The following is a 17058-nucleotide window of genomic DNA, read 5'->3' as shown; positions in this document are numbered from 1 at the left end:
CTATATTAGATATATTACTGATATACCTATTAATACACCAAAAGAGGGTAAAATTGGAATAATAGAAAATAAAAATCAGATCTTATATTTTTTGCTATATTTTTAAAATTTAGTTAACCATTACTAAATTTACAAATTTTAGATTTTTTTTTTTCTATTCTTGTGACTACCCCGTAAATATAACTTTATAAAGTATATAAAATATAATTCTGATATACATGACTTTAAAATATACTAAAATTTTTGACAGGTGATAAAATTTTAGTCAATTACTATACCAAATATAAAATATATTATATAAACTACTAATATTCATGTTGGTAGTTAATACCCCAATGAGAATACAATTGGAATAATAAAAAAAAAATACTTATTTTTTGCCATATTTGCACTAAAAAAAAATACAGCTTGATATATAAATTTAAGATTTTTTTTGTGATATTTTTCCAACTACTAGAGGACAATCCAATGCATGTGGTTAAAAATCTTTTGAGATAAATTTTTAAATAAATATACTTTGAATGAAATTTAAATAAAAATAAACTAAATAGAATTATTTATATACAAAATCATGATTTGTTAGAAAAAACTCAAATGTTCAAAATAATATTATCAAATAGCTTGTCTACCATTGTTTAGATGAAAAAACTCTAGTTTTTTTTTTTTTTTAATAATATTTATATGTGTTTTCAAGTAATTAGAAAATAATATTATCTTCTTAAAATTAAAAAATAAAACAAAAAGAAATTGTTTAGATACATAATCTTGATTAAGCTAAAAGAAAAAATGAACATTTCTATAATCTAACATTATATCCTATTATTGAGGTTGTTATTTGTTATATATGAGACAAAAAACTAATAATAATTCAATCCACACTCTCTTTTTGATAATAGGGTAGGGTTAGAGATTGAACTGCAATCTTTGAGATTGATATAGTAAGTCTCTATCCAGTAACTAAAAGAAATTATTTAGATACAAAAGGATAAACACTTTAAATTTTTATTCTTTATGGAAGACTTTGAACTCTCTTTTTGCTAGGAAAAGAAAAAACAATAAATTTTGCAATTATTATGCAAAGGATGTATGAAATAGTAGTATAGTTATTGTGCTAACACAGATTTGTATTTCCTAAATGTTGTATATGTATGATTTTTTTTAAACGTTGTTAACAAAATAGGGAGAAAAAAAGAGAAAATAAAGAAAAAGAGATACTTATGTAGATGGAAAATTTTGGGGTGTAATTGACGGAATTTATAGGAAAATTTTATATTCAAATCTTAATTTAATTTAAACTTATTAAAAAAATAAAAACTAAAATCAATTCTTTTTATTGAAGATCCATGTATATAATGTTTTGAAATTAATAAATTACAAATTTATAAGTTAACTTACCTAATATAAAATAAAAATTTCTTCTATTATTAACCCCTTTCAAATAATATATAGAATAGATAAATAAACATAGATAGATAAATAGCTATATTCCAAGGACAGGCCATAAAAAGCCAAAATTTCAACTCTAGGTTACCTAATACATAGCTTATATTATTTGAGTAGACATACATTTCCTATAGAAAGTATATAAATATATAAATGTCAAGATATGTGTATTATTAATTGAAATATTAATAGAACTGACGTTGATATATATGTATATTTGTTTCGACAAAGATGTTTGAGACATTAAAACAATATACGAATTTAGTTTGTATTTAGGAGAGACTTTGACTAAGACCGACATGAGTAAGCCCCTCATACCTCCTTTCCTCAATGTTTTGTTTTGTTGTTGTTTTTTTTTTTTTTTTTGTAAAAACAAATGTTTTTTTTTTATATTTTTATATATATATATATATATTTAAAGAAACTTGAAGCCTTCCGAAGTAGCAAGTAGCTAATTTTTCATACTACAAAACCACCATCTTTTAAAGATTTATTGCATTATCAAAATGAACATAGTTGAATTGATATACAATATATATTAAAGAGCAAGAGGTCCGTGATTTGAATTTCCTAACCCTTTATTATACTCAAATACAAATAATAAAACCTTGATTACATTAAGATTGTTATACTTTTAAAATAATTCTTTGCAATAACATGAACTTAAAGTAATTTAGTATTAAGGTAAATTTAAAATTTAAAATTGAGAAATAAGACATGGTTTGATAATTTTTAGACCTCATTTGATAACCATTTGATTTTTAGTTTTTGAAAATTAAGTCTATAAACATTCTTTTTACCTCTAAATTTCTTATTTTTGTCATTACTTTTTATTAATATTTTCAAAAAGAAAACTAAAAACCATATTTTTGAAAAACTTACTTTTTATTTAAAATGTGGTTAGAAATTCTAACTCTTTTATATAAAAAAATGTAGATCATTATAAGAATTTTGTTAAAGATAGTGACATATATCTAGTGTATTCCAAACCTCACCATCTACGTGATTAATTTCACATAAGAATAAATTGAAATATAATTTGAGCTAAATTAAAAATAATACTAATAAAAAGTTAATCTTACCAAAAGTTAAGGTTTTTTCATGTATAATTGTTTCTTATGTATGCAAAAGCAATCTCAAACCTACCATTCTTTGAAAGTCACACACAAAAGCCAAAATTATAGTAGATGCATTGTGTGAAAATATATTTTGCAAAAATAGTACAACACAAACCAGTTAGAAAAACATATAAAGTCATATTAATTAAGAAGGGGAAAAATCTATAAAATATAAGTAAAGATAATTATCTCATTAATGCAGGTCTTTCGTACGATTCCGAAAACAGAGTCATGAGAGTTTGTTGTCTTTAATCACTATCAATGATATATACAATAAGGACAAGTTGTTGAACATTCGATTTTAAAAGATTTAGATATTTTGACAGTTGACGATCAATAGTTAAAATTTATTCGATAGATCCAAGATTTAAAGTACATAATCGTACTTTTTTTTGAAGTAAACGTATGAAAAAATAATTTAAATATAGATGATGAAATAAAAAAAATGGATAATAAGGTCCAATCTGAACATAGTTTAATAAATAAACCATCCACCACTATTTTAAGTAGAAGTTTGAAGTTGTAACTAAAAAGACAAAAAGGCCAAAAACAAGTAGTTGATGCAAAAAAATTTGTTTCAATATAGCTTTGAAAGCTTCAATTTCATTAGTTTAAACAAATGTACATTAACAAATAACAATGGGATCCATTTCATTCTCCTTTATGATCTTACAATTTTGATCCAAATTCCCAAGAAAAACCATCATGGCAAACCAAACGAAACAATTGCTCTCTGTTTCATTTCAAACTATATTTTTACCTTTTCTTTCTATTTTCTATTACAAAATTAGTAATTAAAGAATATAAAAGAACGTAAAAGAATCGACATATAGATATACGTGACTCATTAACGATGTGTTAACTATGTCATCTACGGAGCAGAGAGAATATTTTACGAATACACAAACAACGTCTCTAGGGTTAGAGAGTTTATATAACACTAGTATTTATAAAAGTGCAAGTGGAAGATGAAAGAACTTTTCTTTTCATCTTTTAAATAATAATGAGAGAATTTATGAAAGAAAATGAAAAATTTATAAGTTATTGGAAGAAAATGAAAGGTTTATGTAATTAAACAGTACATTTAATTAAATAAAACTAATTTCCATTTAATTGATATGTACTTTAATTAATAACCTATATTATGTAACTAAAAACATACACGTAATTAAATAAAAGTACTTTTTATTTAATTTATATATATACTTTAATTTAATATTATAACAAAACTCTCTCAATTATTTAATATGAATCAAATTTATATTAAGTTTGATATTTTTTTCTCAAAATATATTTCATATACTTTTATATAAATAATTCTATTTATTAATTTTAACAATTCAAATTAATCCGAATTAATTCGATTGTCATTTTTATCCCATTTGAGCTACAAGCAGATCATATGGACCTATAGTTTGAAGCTTCAATAGTACTCGATTAATTAATCAAACTTTTTGATTAAATTAATCAACTTTCATTAATTGTCGGTCACTCCACTAAAGACTGACAACTACATTCTTCGTACTACAAATATATTTTTGTGTCCATTGGACATAACCAATCAACGGCACGTTGGCCCTTCACATATTATTCATAAGTATAGTTGGTCTAACTCCTTATGTATTACTGATCCCTCTAATGAACAATAAGTCATAGTTCAACTATGACCAAACCTCTATCGGGCCAGGAAGGGGTGTGGCACCATATTATCCAAGCCCTAAAATCAGCTCTTAATGGATTAATTTATCTACAGTCTCTAACTATAAAGAAAGAGTGAATTCTTTCCTGTGTAGCTGTATTCTCAACTCCTTAATCAGGTGAATCCCCAAAATAGTAGGCATAGTGAGTCAGCAAAATAGGCAACACTCACTCATACAAAACAAAGGATTGCCTTCGTAGGCAGAAGTTCTTCTAAGATAGAAACAAAGCCTTCAATATATAATGTAGATTCAGATAATATATTTACTTCGACTGATCTTTAGATATATATATCAATCAACAACATTTTCTTTAAATCCAAAATATGTGATGGTATCATTAAACTTAAGATACCATTGTCAGAAAGCTTGTTGAAGTCCATATATTAATCTCTTTAGTTTACACATCATATGTTTCTTTCCTTCAATCAAAAAACCTTTTGGATGATTCATGAACACTTCTTCATCTAAATTTCTATTTAGAAAAATAATTTTCACATCCGTTTGATGAAACTCTTTGTATCAGTGTACAAAATGGGCCGCATCTAATAGTGTCACCAGGATGAGGTACTCAATCTAACCCATATACTTATAGACAATTTTGGTTATATACTAAAACTTGATCCTCTTTTATATCACCACATAAAGTTAAAGTATTCATATTATAGTCATGGATTCGTTTATTGCATTTTATAACAGAATGCAATATCAACAATAATTATAAAATACTCAATGATATTTTTATTGATAAATAGAATATGTTAACCATATTTACGAATTATGGGTTTAGGACATTCCCAACTGATATGGGTAAAGATGAATTAATTAACATACTCCTATCCATGTTTATTAATGTACGAATATGCCTTTCTACAACACTATTTTGTTGTGGTGTTCCTGCCATTGTATATTGAGCACATATGTCATGACTTTTTGAATTTAGCAAATGGGCCAGGGCACTGCCCATTCTCATTATATTTTATATAAAAATCACTACCTCTATCAAACCTAACAATTTTCACCTTTCTATCTAATTGTCTTTCAACTTCATTGATAAATACCTTTAAGGCATCTTTCGCTTGAGATTTTTCATGCAACAAGTAGATATATCCACACCGTGAAAAATCATCAATAAAGGTAATGAAAGAATTTTCTCCAACAAAAGATGGAACATCAAACGGCCCACAAATATCAATGTGTATAATTTCAAGGAGTTGTGAGCTTCTAGTAGCTACTTTATTAACTATCTGTTTTGTTTGTTTCCCTTAATACAATCCATACAAGTTCCAAGATTAGTAAAAATCAAATTTGGAAGAATTTCATTCTTTACCAATTTTTCAATTCTTTGTTTAGATATAGTCATACATAATTCAAGAACCATCAAATTTAATGATGATTAAGGTACTCGTTAGTGTTCCAGTAAGTGACTTGCCAGTTGACTCAGAATGAGAACAATTTCCACAAATTCCATAAACTCCTTAACAATTTTAGTTTTGTAATTGTAGACTTAATATTATTTTTTACAGTCATTCGCATAAATATTAGACTCAATCTATTTGGTCTTTCCCAAACTTTATAGAAAGATTTGTTCTCAACACTTGTAGCATTAGTAAGTGAGGCAGGTTTCTCTCTTAAAATGCAATCAAGATCCAAAATATAAAGACGAAATCAAATTTGTTTATACTAGTTAGAGAAATTGAGTTAATTAAACTTGATTATAAACCTAGTTTGCGAATGAAGAGAAGCAGAAGTAGAAGCAGATACTTGCAAATACAGAATAAATATGCTTATATATTATTGCTTTGAGAAATAAACTCAAATATATAATGTAGATTCAGATAACATTAAATAATCATTAAACATATGTTGAAGTTCTTCTTGGGAAGATACAACAACATACGACATTTATGCATAATTGATACTAAATTGATTTCATATAATTGGTAATTCAAATACTTAAATTAGATACATTAGTTATCTTTGGATATATTAAAAATAACTAACCAAATACCTCAATTAACCACGATAAGATTCAAAATTATAAAACTAATAATTAGCCTTTGGGCTATTCAAAATTTTCTCTAATAATAACGAAAATCAATATACTCATGGTATATCTTTAACGTTTCATATATCATCTCCTTCATTATCATCACATAAATATGAGTACTTTAGTTAACTCTAATTTTATATCTATCGTACTTGCTAATTCGGCCACTTTGATGACTTAAAAATTATTTATAATATAGATATCATAATAAAATAATCACAAATAATTTATCACCTTAATTTGCAAAACATTATCAATAGAATATCTATAAAACTTACTATTTTGGCCACTTTAGTGACTAACAAATTATTCATAACATAGATATATCACAATAAAACAATCATAAACATTAAGAATTTGAGTTAACTTTAGTTTGATATCTATAGAATTTACGTTTATTAATTTGGCCACTTTGATAATTAACAAATTATTTATACTATAGATATCATAATAAAATAATAACAAATAAATACATACTTTAAATTATTCATGTGATATATACATAACACATAAAAGATAATAAATATACATAATTCATTATACCAAAGTTTATGGAATTTAAACAGGCATGATTTATTATCTTCTAACTCAATAGACTAACCCAATCATGAAAAATACAAGAACATTAATGAATCACTTAAAGAACATAATTAAATCTTGCATAACTTTAATCTAAGAATTATGAATTCAATATAAGTAATAATATGAATTCTAAAGAGTTGAGAGTGTGATTATCTTTTGATTATCTTTATCTTCCTTTTTTTTTTTAATGGGAAGATAAAAAAATTTCCTTCAATTTCTAAAACTTCTTTGTCTTCATGAATTAACTTTCATTTGATATCTATATAGAACTTAGTAATTTGGCCACTTTGGTAAAATTATTCCTAACATAAACATATCAATTAACATAATTCCAAGTAATTTAAATCACATCATTTGTAAAATATTAATGTTCCAAATTATTTTATCAATAGAATATATAAAAACTTTATACAAATTGTGTAACTAAAATTACAATAAGTAATCAAATTCATTATTTGTGTTATTAAACTTAATGAAATTTAACCTTACATAATGCAGAAACTAAAGATATGTCTATATACATAAACATAAACAAAGTTATTGGAAAATAATAAGAGAAATAAAAGTCAAAATGAATCACCCTACTACGTTTTTCCTATGGTGACTTATATGAACATTTGATCAAAACAAGACATAAATATTAATAATGGAGCAATATATATGTAATTAAAAATTCAGTGATATTTGAGTATGAAATATGGAAAGATCAATGCATAATCCCTTGAATAATAATCCAATTGATATACCGAAAGTGCAATAAACCCTTAAATGACAATCCAATTGTCATCTTCATTATCGGTGCACATATATAGTTTTGATTAAAAAATTTCATGAATCACAATAAAACATAATTATCAGCGGAAACATAAAGCTCGTATAATAAACCATCAATGGAAAATCATCCCTTCTAAATTAAGCTCTAATATCACGGGGAAGTTTTAATTTTATGATTATACCATAAAACTCTAAAATTATATAAAATAATTAATATCAAGGTATTTGAACTAGATAATTTTCATAAACAATATAAGTTAGAATAATCTATGATGATCTTGATTTTTCTTTACAACTTAATTAGGTTTTTTGACTGTGACAAAAGAACTAGTAGAGATTATCAATCTCTAGGGTTTTATCTTTATATAGATATCTCTCATCGACGTGTTTAGTTAGAGAATTATCTTTTATTTAATTGATAAAATAAAATAATAGACCTAAAAGATAGAATAGTCACCTGAACCATATTAATGATAATATTAAATCTAACAAAAGATGCAAGAAATAGTAGTGTAATAGTAGTATAGTTATTGTGTTAAAGAGATTTGTATTTCTTAAATGTTGTGTAAGTATGTTTTTTTTTTTTTTTTTTTTTTAATAAAAAACGTTGATAACAAAATAGGAAAAAAAGAGAAAAGAAAGAACAAGAGATACTCAAGTAGATGGAAAATCTTGGGAGTGTAATTGATTGAATTTGTAGGAAAATTTTATATTGAAATCTTAATTTAATTCGATCTTATTTAAGGAATAATAAAAACTAAAATCAATTCTTTTTAATGAAGATCCATGTATATAATATTTTGAAATTAATAAATTACAAATTTATAAGTTAACTTACCTAATATAAAATAAAAATTTCTTCTATTATTAACCCCTTTCAAATAATATATAGAATAGATAAATAAACATAGATAGATAAATAGCTATATTCCAAGGACAGGCCATAAAAAGCCAAAATTTCAACTCTAGGTTACCTAATACATAGCTTATATTATTTGACTAGACATACGTTTCCTATAGAAAGTATATGAATATATAAATGTCAAGATATGTGTATTATTAATTGAAATATTAATAGAACTGACGTTGATATATATGTATATTTGTTTCGACAAAGATGTTTGAGACATTAAAACAATATACGAATTTAGTTTGTATTTAGGAGAGACTTTGACTAAGACCGACATGAGTAAGCCCCTCGTACCTCACTTTATTCTCAATGTTTTTTTTTTTAATTCATTTATTTGGAGAAATTTAAAAGCCCTCGGAAGCTGCAAGTGGCCAAAATTTCTCATACTATAAAAACCACAAATTTTAAATTCAATCTAATATATAATATGTATTAATAAGTAAAAAGTTTGTGGTTGAAATTTCCTTTCTTATTATACTCAAATAATAATAATAAAAAAAGAAAACCTTGATTACATTAAGGTTGTTATACTTTAAAAATAATTCTAACTTATCATTAACATGAACTTAAAGTAAATCAGTATTAGGTAAATTTTAAATTTAAACCTGAGAAATAGGACCATGTTTGATAATTTTTTAAATCTCATTTGATAATTATTTTATTTTTAGTTTTTGAAAATTAAGTCTATAAATACTCTTTTTACCTTTAAATATCTTGTTTTGTTATTACCATTTACTAATAGTTTCAGAAAGCAAGTTAGGTTTTGAAAACTAAATAATAATAATAATAATTATTATTATTATGTTTTTGTTTCTGAAATGAGGCAAGCAATTCAACTTTTTTATTTAGAGGTAAAATAATAATAATAATAATAAAAATAAAAAACAGTTAATAATAATGATAATATAAAAACAGTTAGTAATAATAATAATTAAAAAAAAAAACAGTTAGTCTTACCAAAAGTTAAGGTTGTTTCATGTATATTTGTTTCTCATCTATGCAAAAGCAATCTCAAACCCTTTCTTTGAAAGTCACGCACAAAAGCTAAAATTATAGTAGATGCACGGTGTGAAAGGATTAAAATATTTATAGATATATTGATATATCCATCGATATATCTGTAAATCAAGAGATTCGATATTGATATTAAATATCTATGAATATCTCTAATATCCTTTATAGATGCTCGCAAAATATAAAAAAATGTCATCTATTTAATTCAATAGGAATATTTACTAATAACAATATCAATAACTTAGTTTTATAGTAAAAATAACATTATTATTAATCTAAATAAATTTTATAAATTTCGTGACTTATAAAAATATCCATCGATATCGATATTTTATCGATATATCCACCATAAAATTGAAATCTCGATATTGATATTGACATCGATATTTTAATCCTTGATTGTGTGATAATATATTTTGCAAAAATAGTATAACACAATCAGTTAGAAAAATATATAAAGTCACATAATAGTTAGGTAAGAAATGAAAAACTCTAATAAATATAAATAAAACAATTATCTCATTAATAATTTTGTATGATTCTAAAAGTACAGTTGAGTTTGTAGTTGATGATGGATAGTTAAAATTGTTCGATAGATCAAGATTTTAGAGTGCATAATTGTAGTCTTTTTGAAAGTAAACATATGAACAAATAATTTAAATATAGATGACAAAACAAAAAAGCAAAAACTGGATAATAACGTTAAAAACAACCGATCCGAACATAACTTAATAAATAAACCATCCATCACTATTTTAGGTAGAAGTTTGAATATGTAACTGAAAAAAGGCCAAAAACAAGTAGTTGATGCAAAAATTTTATTTCAATATAGCTTTGAAAGCTACAATTTCATTAGTTTAAACAAAAATTCATTAACAAATAACAATTGGGTCCATTTCATTCTCCTATATGATCTTACAATTTTGATCCAAAATCCCAAGAAAAATCATAACATGGCAAACCAAAAGAAACAATTGCTCTCTGTTTCATTTAAAACTACATTTTTGCTTCTTCTTTCTCTTTTCAAAACCATTGAAGGTTCATCAATGGAAGCTGAGGCTCTTTTGAGATGGAAACAAAGCCTTCCACAACAAGCAATTTTAGATTCATGGGTTGATGAAACTTCAACTCAAAATTCCTCTGTTTTGAACCCATGTCAATGGAAAGGAATCATATGCAATAATGAAGGGAATGTGAATGAAATTGATTTGGCTTACACTGGTTTAACAGGTACTCTTGAGAAATTGAATTTCTCTTGTTTTTCAAGCCTAATCATTCTTGATCTCAAAGTAAATAAACTCTCTGGTTTGATACCATCTTCCATTGGAGTTCTTTCAAAGCTTCAATATCTTGATCTTTCCACTAATTGTTTCAATTCAACTATTCCTCTTTCTCTTGCAAATCTTACTCAACTTCTTGAACTTGATTTATCTCGAAATTTCATTACTGGGTCTTTGGATTCTCGTCTTTTCCCAGATGGGTTTAGTAATTCAAATATTGGGTTGAAAAGTTTAAAGAATTTCTTGCTTCAAGATACTCTGCTTCAAGGCAAAGTACCTGAAGAAATTGGGAATGTGAAGTCTTTGAATTTGATTGCTTTCGATAGAAGCCAATTCTCTGGTGAAATACCTCAATCAATAGGGAATTTAAGTAATTTAAACGTTCTTCGTTTAAATGTTAATTATTTCTATGGTGAAATCCCTAAAAGTATTGGAGATTTGAGGAACTTAACTGATTTACGTTTGTTCATCAATGATTTATCTGGTGAAGTGCCACAAAATTTGGGATATGTGTCATCTTTAACGGTTGTTCATTTTGCTCAGAATTTTTTCCATGGTAATTTACCACCAGAAATATGTAAAGGAGGAAAACTTGTTAATTTCTCAACAGCACACAATAGGTTTTCAGGTCCTATTCCTTCAAGTTTGAAAAATTGTACTAGTTTGTTCAGAGTTTTGATGCAAAACAACAGCTTAACCGGATTGTTGGATCGAGATTTCGGAGTTTACCCGAGTCTTAATTACATTGATTTAGGCTACAATCAGTTGGAAGGAAGGCTATCTCCTAACTGGGGAGATAACAAGAACTTGACCCTTTTGAGGATTGATGGTAATAAGATAAGTGGTGAGATTCCTGAAGAGATAACTAAGTTGAAGAATTTAGTTGAACTTGAACTCTCTTTCAATAATCTCTCTGGATTCATACCGAAAAGTATCGGGAATTTGTCGAAACTATCGGTGCTTGGACTAAGCCACAATCGGTTTTCCGGGTCGCTACCTACCGGAATAGGAAGCTTGAGCAATCTTCAATCTCTTGAACTTTCCAAGAATATGTTAAGTGGATCCATTCCTTCTGAAATAGCTGATCTTTCTAGGCTGCAATATTTAAGCTTGAGAGGGAATCAGTTTAATGGTTCAATCCCATATAGCATTGGGATCCTTGATAGTATACAAACAAGGTTAGATTTGAGTACTAATTCACTAAGTGGTGAAATTCCTTCAAGTTTAGGGAATCTCAAATGCTTAGAGAATTTGAATTTGTCTCATAACAATCTCTCTGGCTCTGTTCCAAACTCCTTAGGCACAATGGTCAGTTTGGTTTCCATTGATCTTTCATATAACAATCTTGAAGGCCCTCTTCCTGATGAAGGCATCTTTAGTAGAGCTAATGCATCTGCATTTAGTAACAACAAAGGCTTATGTGGAAACAATATCGAAGGGTTGCCGAGTTGCAACGATGATCACAACGAATCGGACGACAATGGGGGAACTACGCAAGAGAAGAAGCTCGTAACAATCCTCATTCTTACTTTAGTAGGAGCAGTGTTGATTTGTTTAGTACTTTATGGAACTGTTACTTATGTCCTATGTAAGAAAACGGAGCACATCTCGGATTGGAACACGACGTTAGTGAAGGAGAGGACGACAACGAGGTTTCGAGACGTATGGTATTTCTTCAATGGTAAAGCTGTGTATTCCAACATAGTTGAAGCTACAAAGGATTTTGATGATGAGTATTGCATAAGAGAGGGAGGATCAGGGAAGGTTTACAAAGCTGAAATGTCCGGCGGTGCGGTATTTGCAGTGAAGAAGCTATATTACTCATTGGACGACGATGAAATGACCGGGATCGAGAATTGGAATAGTTTTAGAAAGGAAGCAAGGGGTCTAACAGAAATAAGACATGGGAACATTGTGAGACTTTTGGGATTTTGTTGTAAAAAGGTTCATACATTTTTGGTTTATGATTACATTGAAAATAGAGGAAGTTTAGCTCATATACTGAGCAATGCAAAAGAAGCAATAGAGCTAGATTGGTTAAACAGGATCCAAGCAGTGAAAGGCACAGCCCGGGCGCTTTCGTTTCTGCATCACAATTGTAAGCCTCCGATTATACATCAAAATTTAACGAGCAACAACGTCTTAATCGACACGAAATTTGAACCCCGCGTTTCGGATTTCGCGACTGCAACGTTGTTTAAGGTCAATCCGTCGAACTCGACCATGGTTTCAGGCACGAGTGGCTACATCGCTCCAGGTGTGTATGATCTCACATAGGCTTTGCATCTACAAGTTTTCAATTGAATCATATGAACTTTCAATGCTTTGAAACTTAGTTAAAATTTTTATATTTGGAAGGATTTTACTCCTCTTTAAAACTATTTAGCTCCATTTCATAATTATTTCGTTTTTTTTGTTTTTGGTCTTTGAAAATTAAGTTTATTTACTTCTTATTTCTTACAACGATTTGCATCTTCTTAAGTACGATTGGTTGAACTCTTAACCAAATTTCAAAAACAAAAACAAACTATTTTGTAACCATTTAGTTTTTAGTTTTTATTTTTTTTAAAATTAAGTCTATCTTCTCTCCATTTATTACTATGATTTGCATCATGTATAATAGTTGAATTCTTAGCTAAATTCCAAAAACAAAAAAAAATATTTTAAAACTACTTTTTTAGTTTCCAAAATTTTACTTGATTTTTTAAATAATTGGTAGAAAGTATATAACAAAAAAAATAAATTTGGAGGTGAAAGTAATGTTTCTATAGACATAATTTTAAAAACTAAAAAAAAATAATAATAAAATTGTTCCAAACGGGGCCTACTTTTTTTAGCTTTTATAATTTGGCTTGGATTTTTAAACCATTGTTGAAGAGTAGATAACAAATGAAGAAATTTGGAGGTACAATAGTGTTTATAGACTTAATTTTCAAAACCAAAAACCAAAAACCAAATAGTCACAAAATGAGAGCTCAAAGAATTCACATGGTTTAAGAAGTCTACATTTAGTATGGAAATATGAAAAGATTATTTCCTATTTGAAAGCCATGACTATGCTTAATTGTTGTGTTTAAAACTAAATTAGTTCAAAATTGTCAAAAAAAAAAAAAAAAAAAAAAAACTAAATGTGTTCAATTTTAATTCTACCACTCATATATTTTTTTTAATAATTAATAACTTGAAGTGTATTTAGTATAGTTTATTTGAATAATTTTGGTCGGTGAAAAGTAGTTTTCTAAGAAATTGTAATAAATAAAAAGTGCTCCAACAAATTGGATTAATTTAAAAACCTTTCTGAACAAACACTAGAGGGTTGATTCTTAAAAATAAATAAATTTAAGGCGATTAAATGACATTCCTCGAAATATATTTAGTATAAAAAATAAAAATATGACTGAATTTGAGCATAGCTAAATAGAAATTTACAGATACACCTACTTATAGTGAAAAAAATTAATATTAAGAACATGTTTATAAGTAATTGTCTAATAGATCATAACTTATTTGAATAAATTTGGTTTTAAATTTTTCTATAAATATCTTAAAGAAAAAGAAATAATTCTAAGTTTGCTTAGAATAGCTCCTAAAGTGGCTTTAGATTAATAAAAGTGTTTTCTTTTTGTTTTTTTAAAACTATTTTAAATAAAAATATTTTTTTTAATATAGAAAAATGAGTCAATTTATTTATAAATATAGTAAAATGTGCCTATCAATGATAGATAATGATATACATCTATGACTATCTAGATAACATTTTTTCATATTTAAAAATATTTTGAATAATTTTGACATTTAAAAGAATTACCCTAAATATAAAATAACTTAAGAAACTAAAGATTAATTTAAATAGTCATTTTTTAACAATCTACTTCTCACGAGTTTCTTCAAAAATAGCTTTTACATTAATCCAAATTTTATATAGTGGTCTACTTATTTATTATTTTTTTTAAAAAAATATTTTTTATCATCTAAAATATTAGACAAACTATACCGAAAACACTTCAAATTATTAATTTTTCCAGAAGAACTCATGGACGATTTTATTTAAAAAGCATTTTTTTCCACATGTTACTCCAAGACACTATTCTTCAAATAATAACTATTCATATATTATAAATTTGATATGCAGAGCTTACATATACGACGATGGCAACTGAAAAATGCGATGTCTATAGTTTCGGTGTTGTAGCACTTGAAGTATTAGTAGGAAAGTATACAAAAGATTTCATTCTTACGTTGCATTCTTCATCAGGAAACAACATTGATCTAAAAGACATTTTAGACTCTCGTCTACCGTTTCCTCAAATGCAAAAGATCATAAACGAACTATCTTTGATAATGAATCTAGCGATCTCGTGTGTGCAAACGAACCCGCAATCACGACCAACAATGTACAATGTGAATCGGTTGCTAGAAATGCACGCTGCAGTTTGTTAATACATCTCATGCATTCCATGTAGATTGTATATGTATCCTTTGTAGAAAGAATGTGTCAAGTTGGAAGGCCAAACTTACATTCAATGAATTTTGCAGTGAATGTTTTTAACTATGTACTCAGTTTCAACTTTTGAGTGTACCTTGAAAATTTGTTGTATAGAAGTGCAATTTGTAGATTTTGATGTTCTAATAATAATAATAATAATAATAATATAAAGTGCATCCAATCCAATAAATATTTATTGAGTGATTTTAGATTATCATTTTTCATTTTACAATTTTTTAATAATAAAAAACACTTTAAAAATTGAAATAATTAATTTTTTTTTAAAGAATTGATTAGGTAAATTATTTTAACTACCTATTTAATTTCCTCTTCCATGCTTAATTAGTTTCAAGATGAAACTTCATGTTATCTAATATAATATTAGAGTCTATGGGTATTTGGTCTATGAAGCAAATCAAATACGAGAATTGTGGTAGCCAAAGAAATAGACAACCTTAAAGGCATATTGAGAATCACACTTTATAAAAATTGAAATAGTTTACACTCTTTGTTCCTCTCATTACTAATTAGTTTTAATATAGAACCCATGTTCTACGATAAACTTCTTTCTTAACTGTCTCTTTTTAAATTAAATACCAGAACTTACAAATAACCCAACCAAAAGTAAATAACTTGGGTCAATGATCAAACTAACCAGTCAAATAATATATATATACTCAATATTGAAGAGTACAATACGACCTTATACACCAAGATTACAATAGAAATAAAAGTACAACAATATCCTTGTATCCCTTATACACCCGTAATACTCTCCGTCAATATAGAGAGTGAATATTCATCACACCCATCTTGGACATCAAAGGAAGAAAAACTTTGGATGATAAAGCCTTTGTGAAAACATCTTGTTGGGCTTTGTTTCAATTCGCTGAGGCTCAAAAGCAAGTCTGACCAAATTGAGGGGAGATTGTCTACTGCAATGTGTGAACTTGAGATGGCCTCGAATCAAAGAAGCTGCAACACGTAAAGTAGAAAACTTTCTCTCTATCAATCGATTTCAATCTGATCAGAATCCCAAAATTACTTCTCTCACTCAACTCTCTCTGTACGAAAATGTTCTAGCAAGTAGAAAGAAGAAAAGAGGATGAGGATCAAGGTAATTCTTTGGAGTTTTAAAGCATGCAAGATCAGAAAGAGGAAGAAAAGACCAAGGTTTTAACATGGTTCAGCCAATTAAGCCTAGGTCCATGAAAGGAGCTGTCATTGATGATTACTTGGAGAAAATACAGGGCTAAATGAAAGCAGATACGTTTCTATCTCTCTGATTACACTCATAGATTTTAATATCCTTTATATATAAGATTTACATGTTATTAAGAGTTTTTAACTGTAAAAAAATAATTGGTTGATTTCACAGTAATATCTTCTGCTTTACAATTCTCCATCTTGAAATTAACATTTTGTTGATTAATACTCAGTTTGTCACACCCCACCCCGAGCCCGCCTTTTGAGCTCGAGGAGAGGCGTGAAGAACCATAGATACCACCCTTTTGTGATACCTATTGCCCATTTGAACTCTTTACTCTCATAAAACTTTAAGCCAAAGATGTAAACAACAACTGTTTGATTAAGCTCATTTTATTATAAACAGTACAATATTTATATAACTCTCAGGCTTAACTACAAAGTTTACATTAACAACTCTAAAATCAGAAGTGTGACTATGGCTGTGGCAGACCTTGA

The 17058-nt window shown here is 27.0% G+C and overlaps 1 protein-coding gene across 1 annotated transcript; it reads left to right on the top strand.

Moving 5' to 3' along the window:
- Positions 1-10523: 10523 nt before the first annotated feature.
- On the top strand, positions 10524-15538 carry LOC120091296 (uncharacterized). The gene is made up of 2 exons (XM_039049271.2): positions 10524-13125; positions 15001-15538. The coding sequence occupies exons 1-2, from the start codon at positions 10542-10544 to the stop codon at positions 15306-15308; spliced, it is 2892 nt and encodes a 963-aa protein (XP_038905199.1). The 5' UTR covers positions 10524-10541; the 3' UTR covers positions 15309-15538.
- Positions 15539-17058: the final 1520 nt, after the last annotated feature.

Source organism: Benincasa hispida, chromosome 1 (genome assembly GCF_027475165.1).
Source record: "Benincasa hispida cultivar pf3 chromosome 1, pf3_genome.v1.1, whole genome shotgun sequence".
Taxonomy (NCBI): domain Eukaryota; kingdom Viridiplantae; phylum Streptophyta; class Magnoliopsida; order Cucurbitales; family Cucurbitaceae; genus Benincasa; species Benincasa hispida.
Note: the sequence above shows the minus strand (reverse complement) of the source record. Positions and strands in the feature narration are given on the sequence as shown.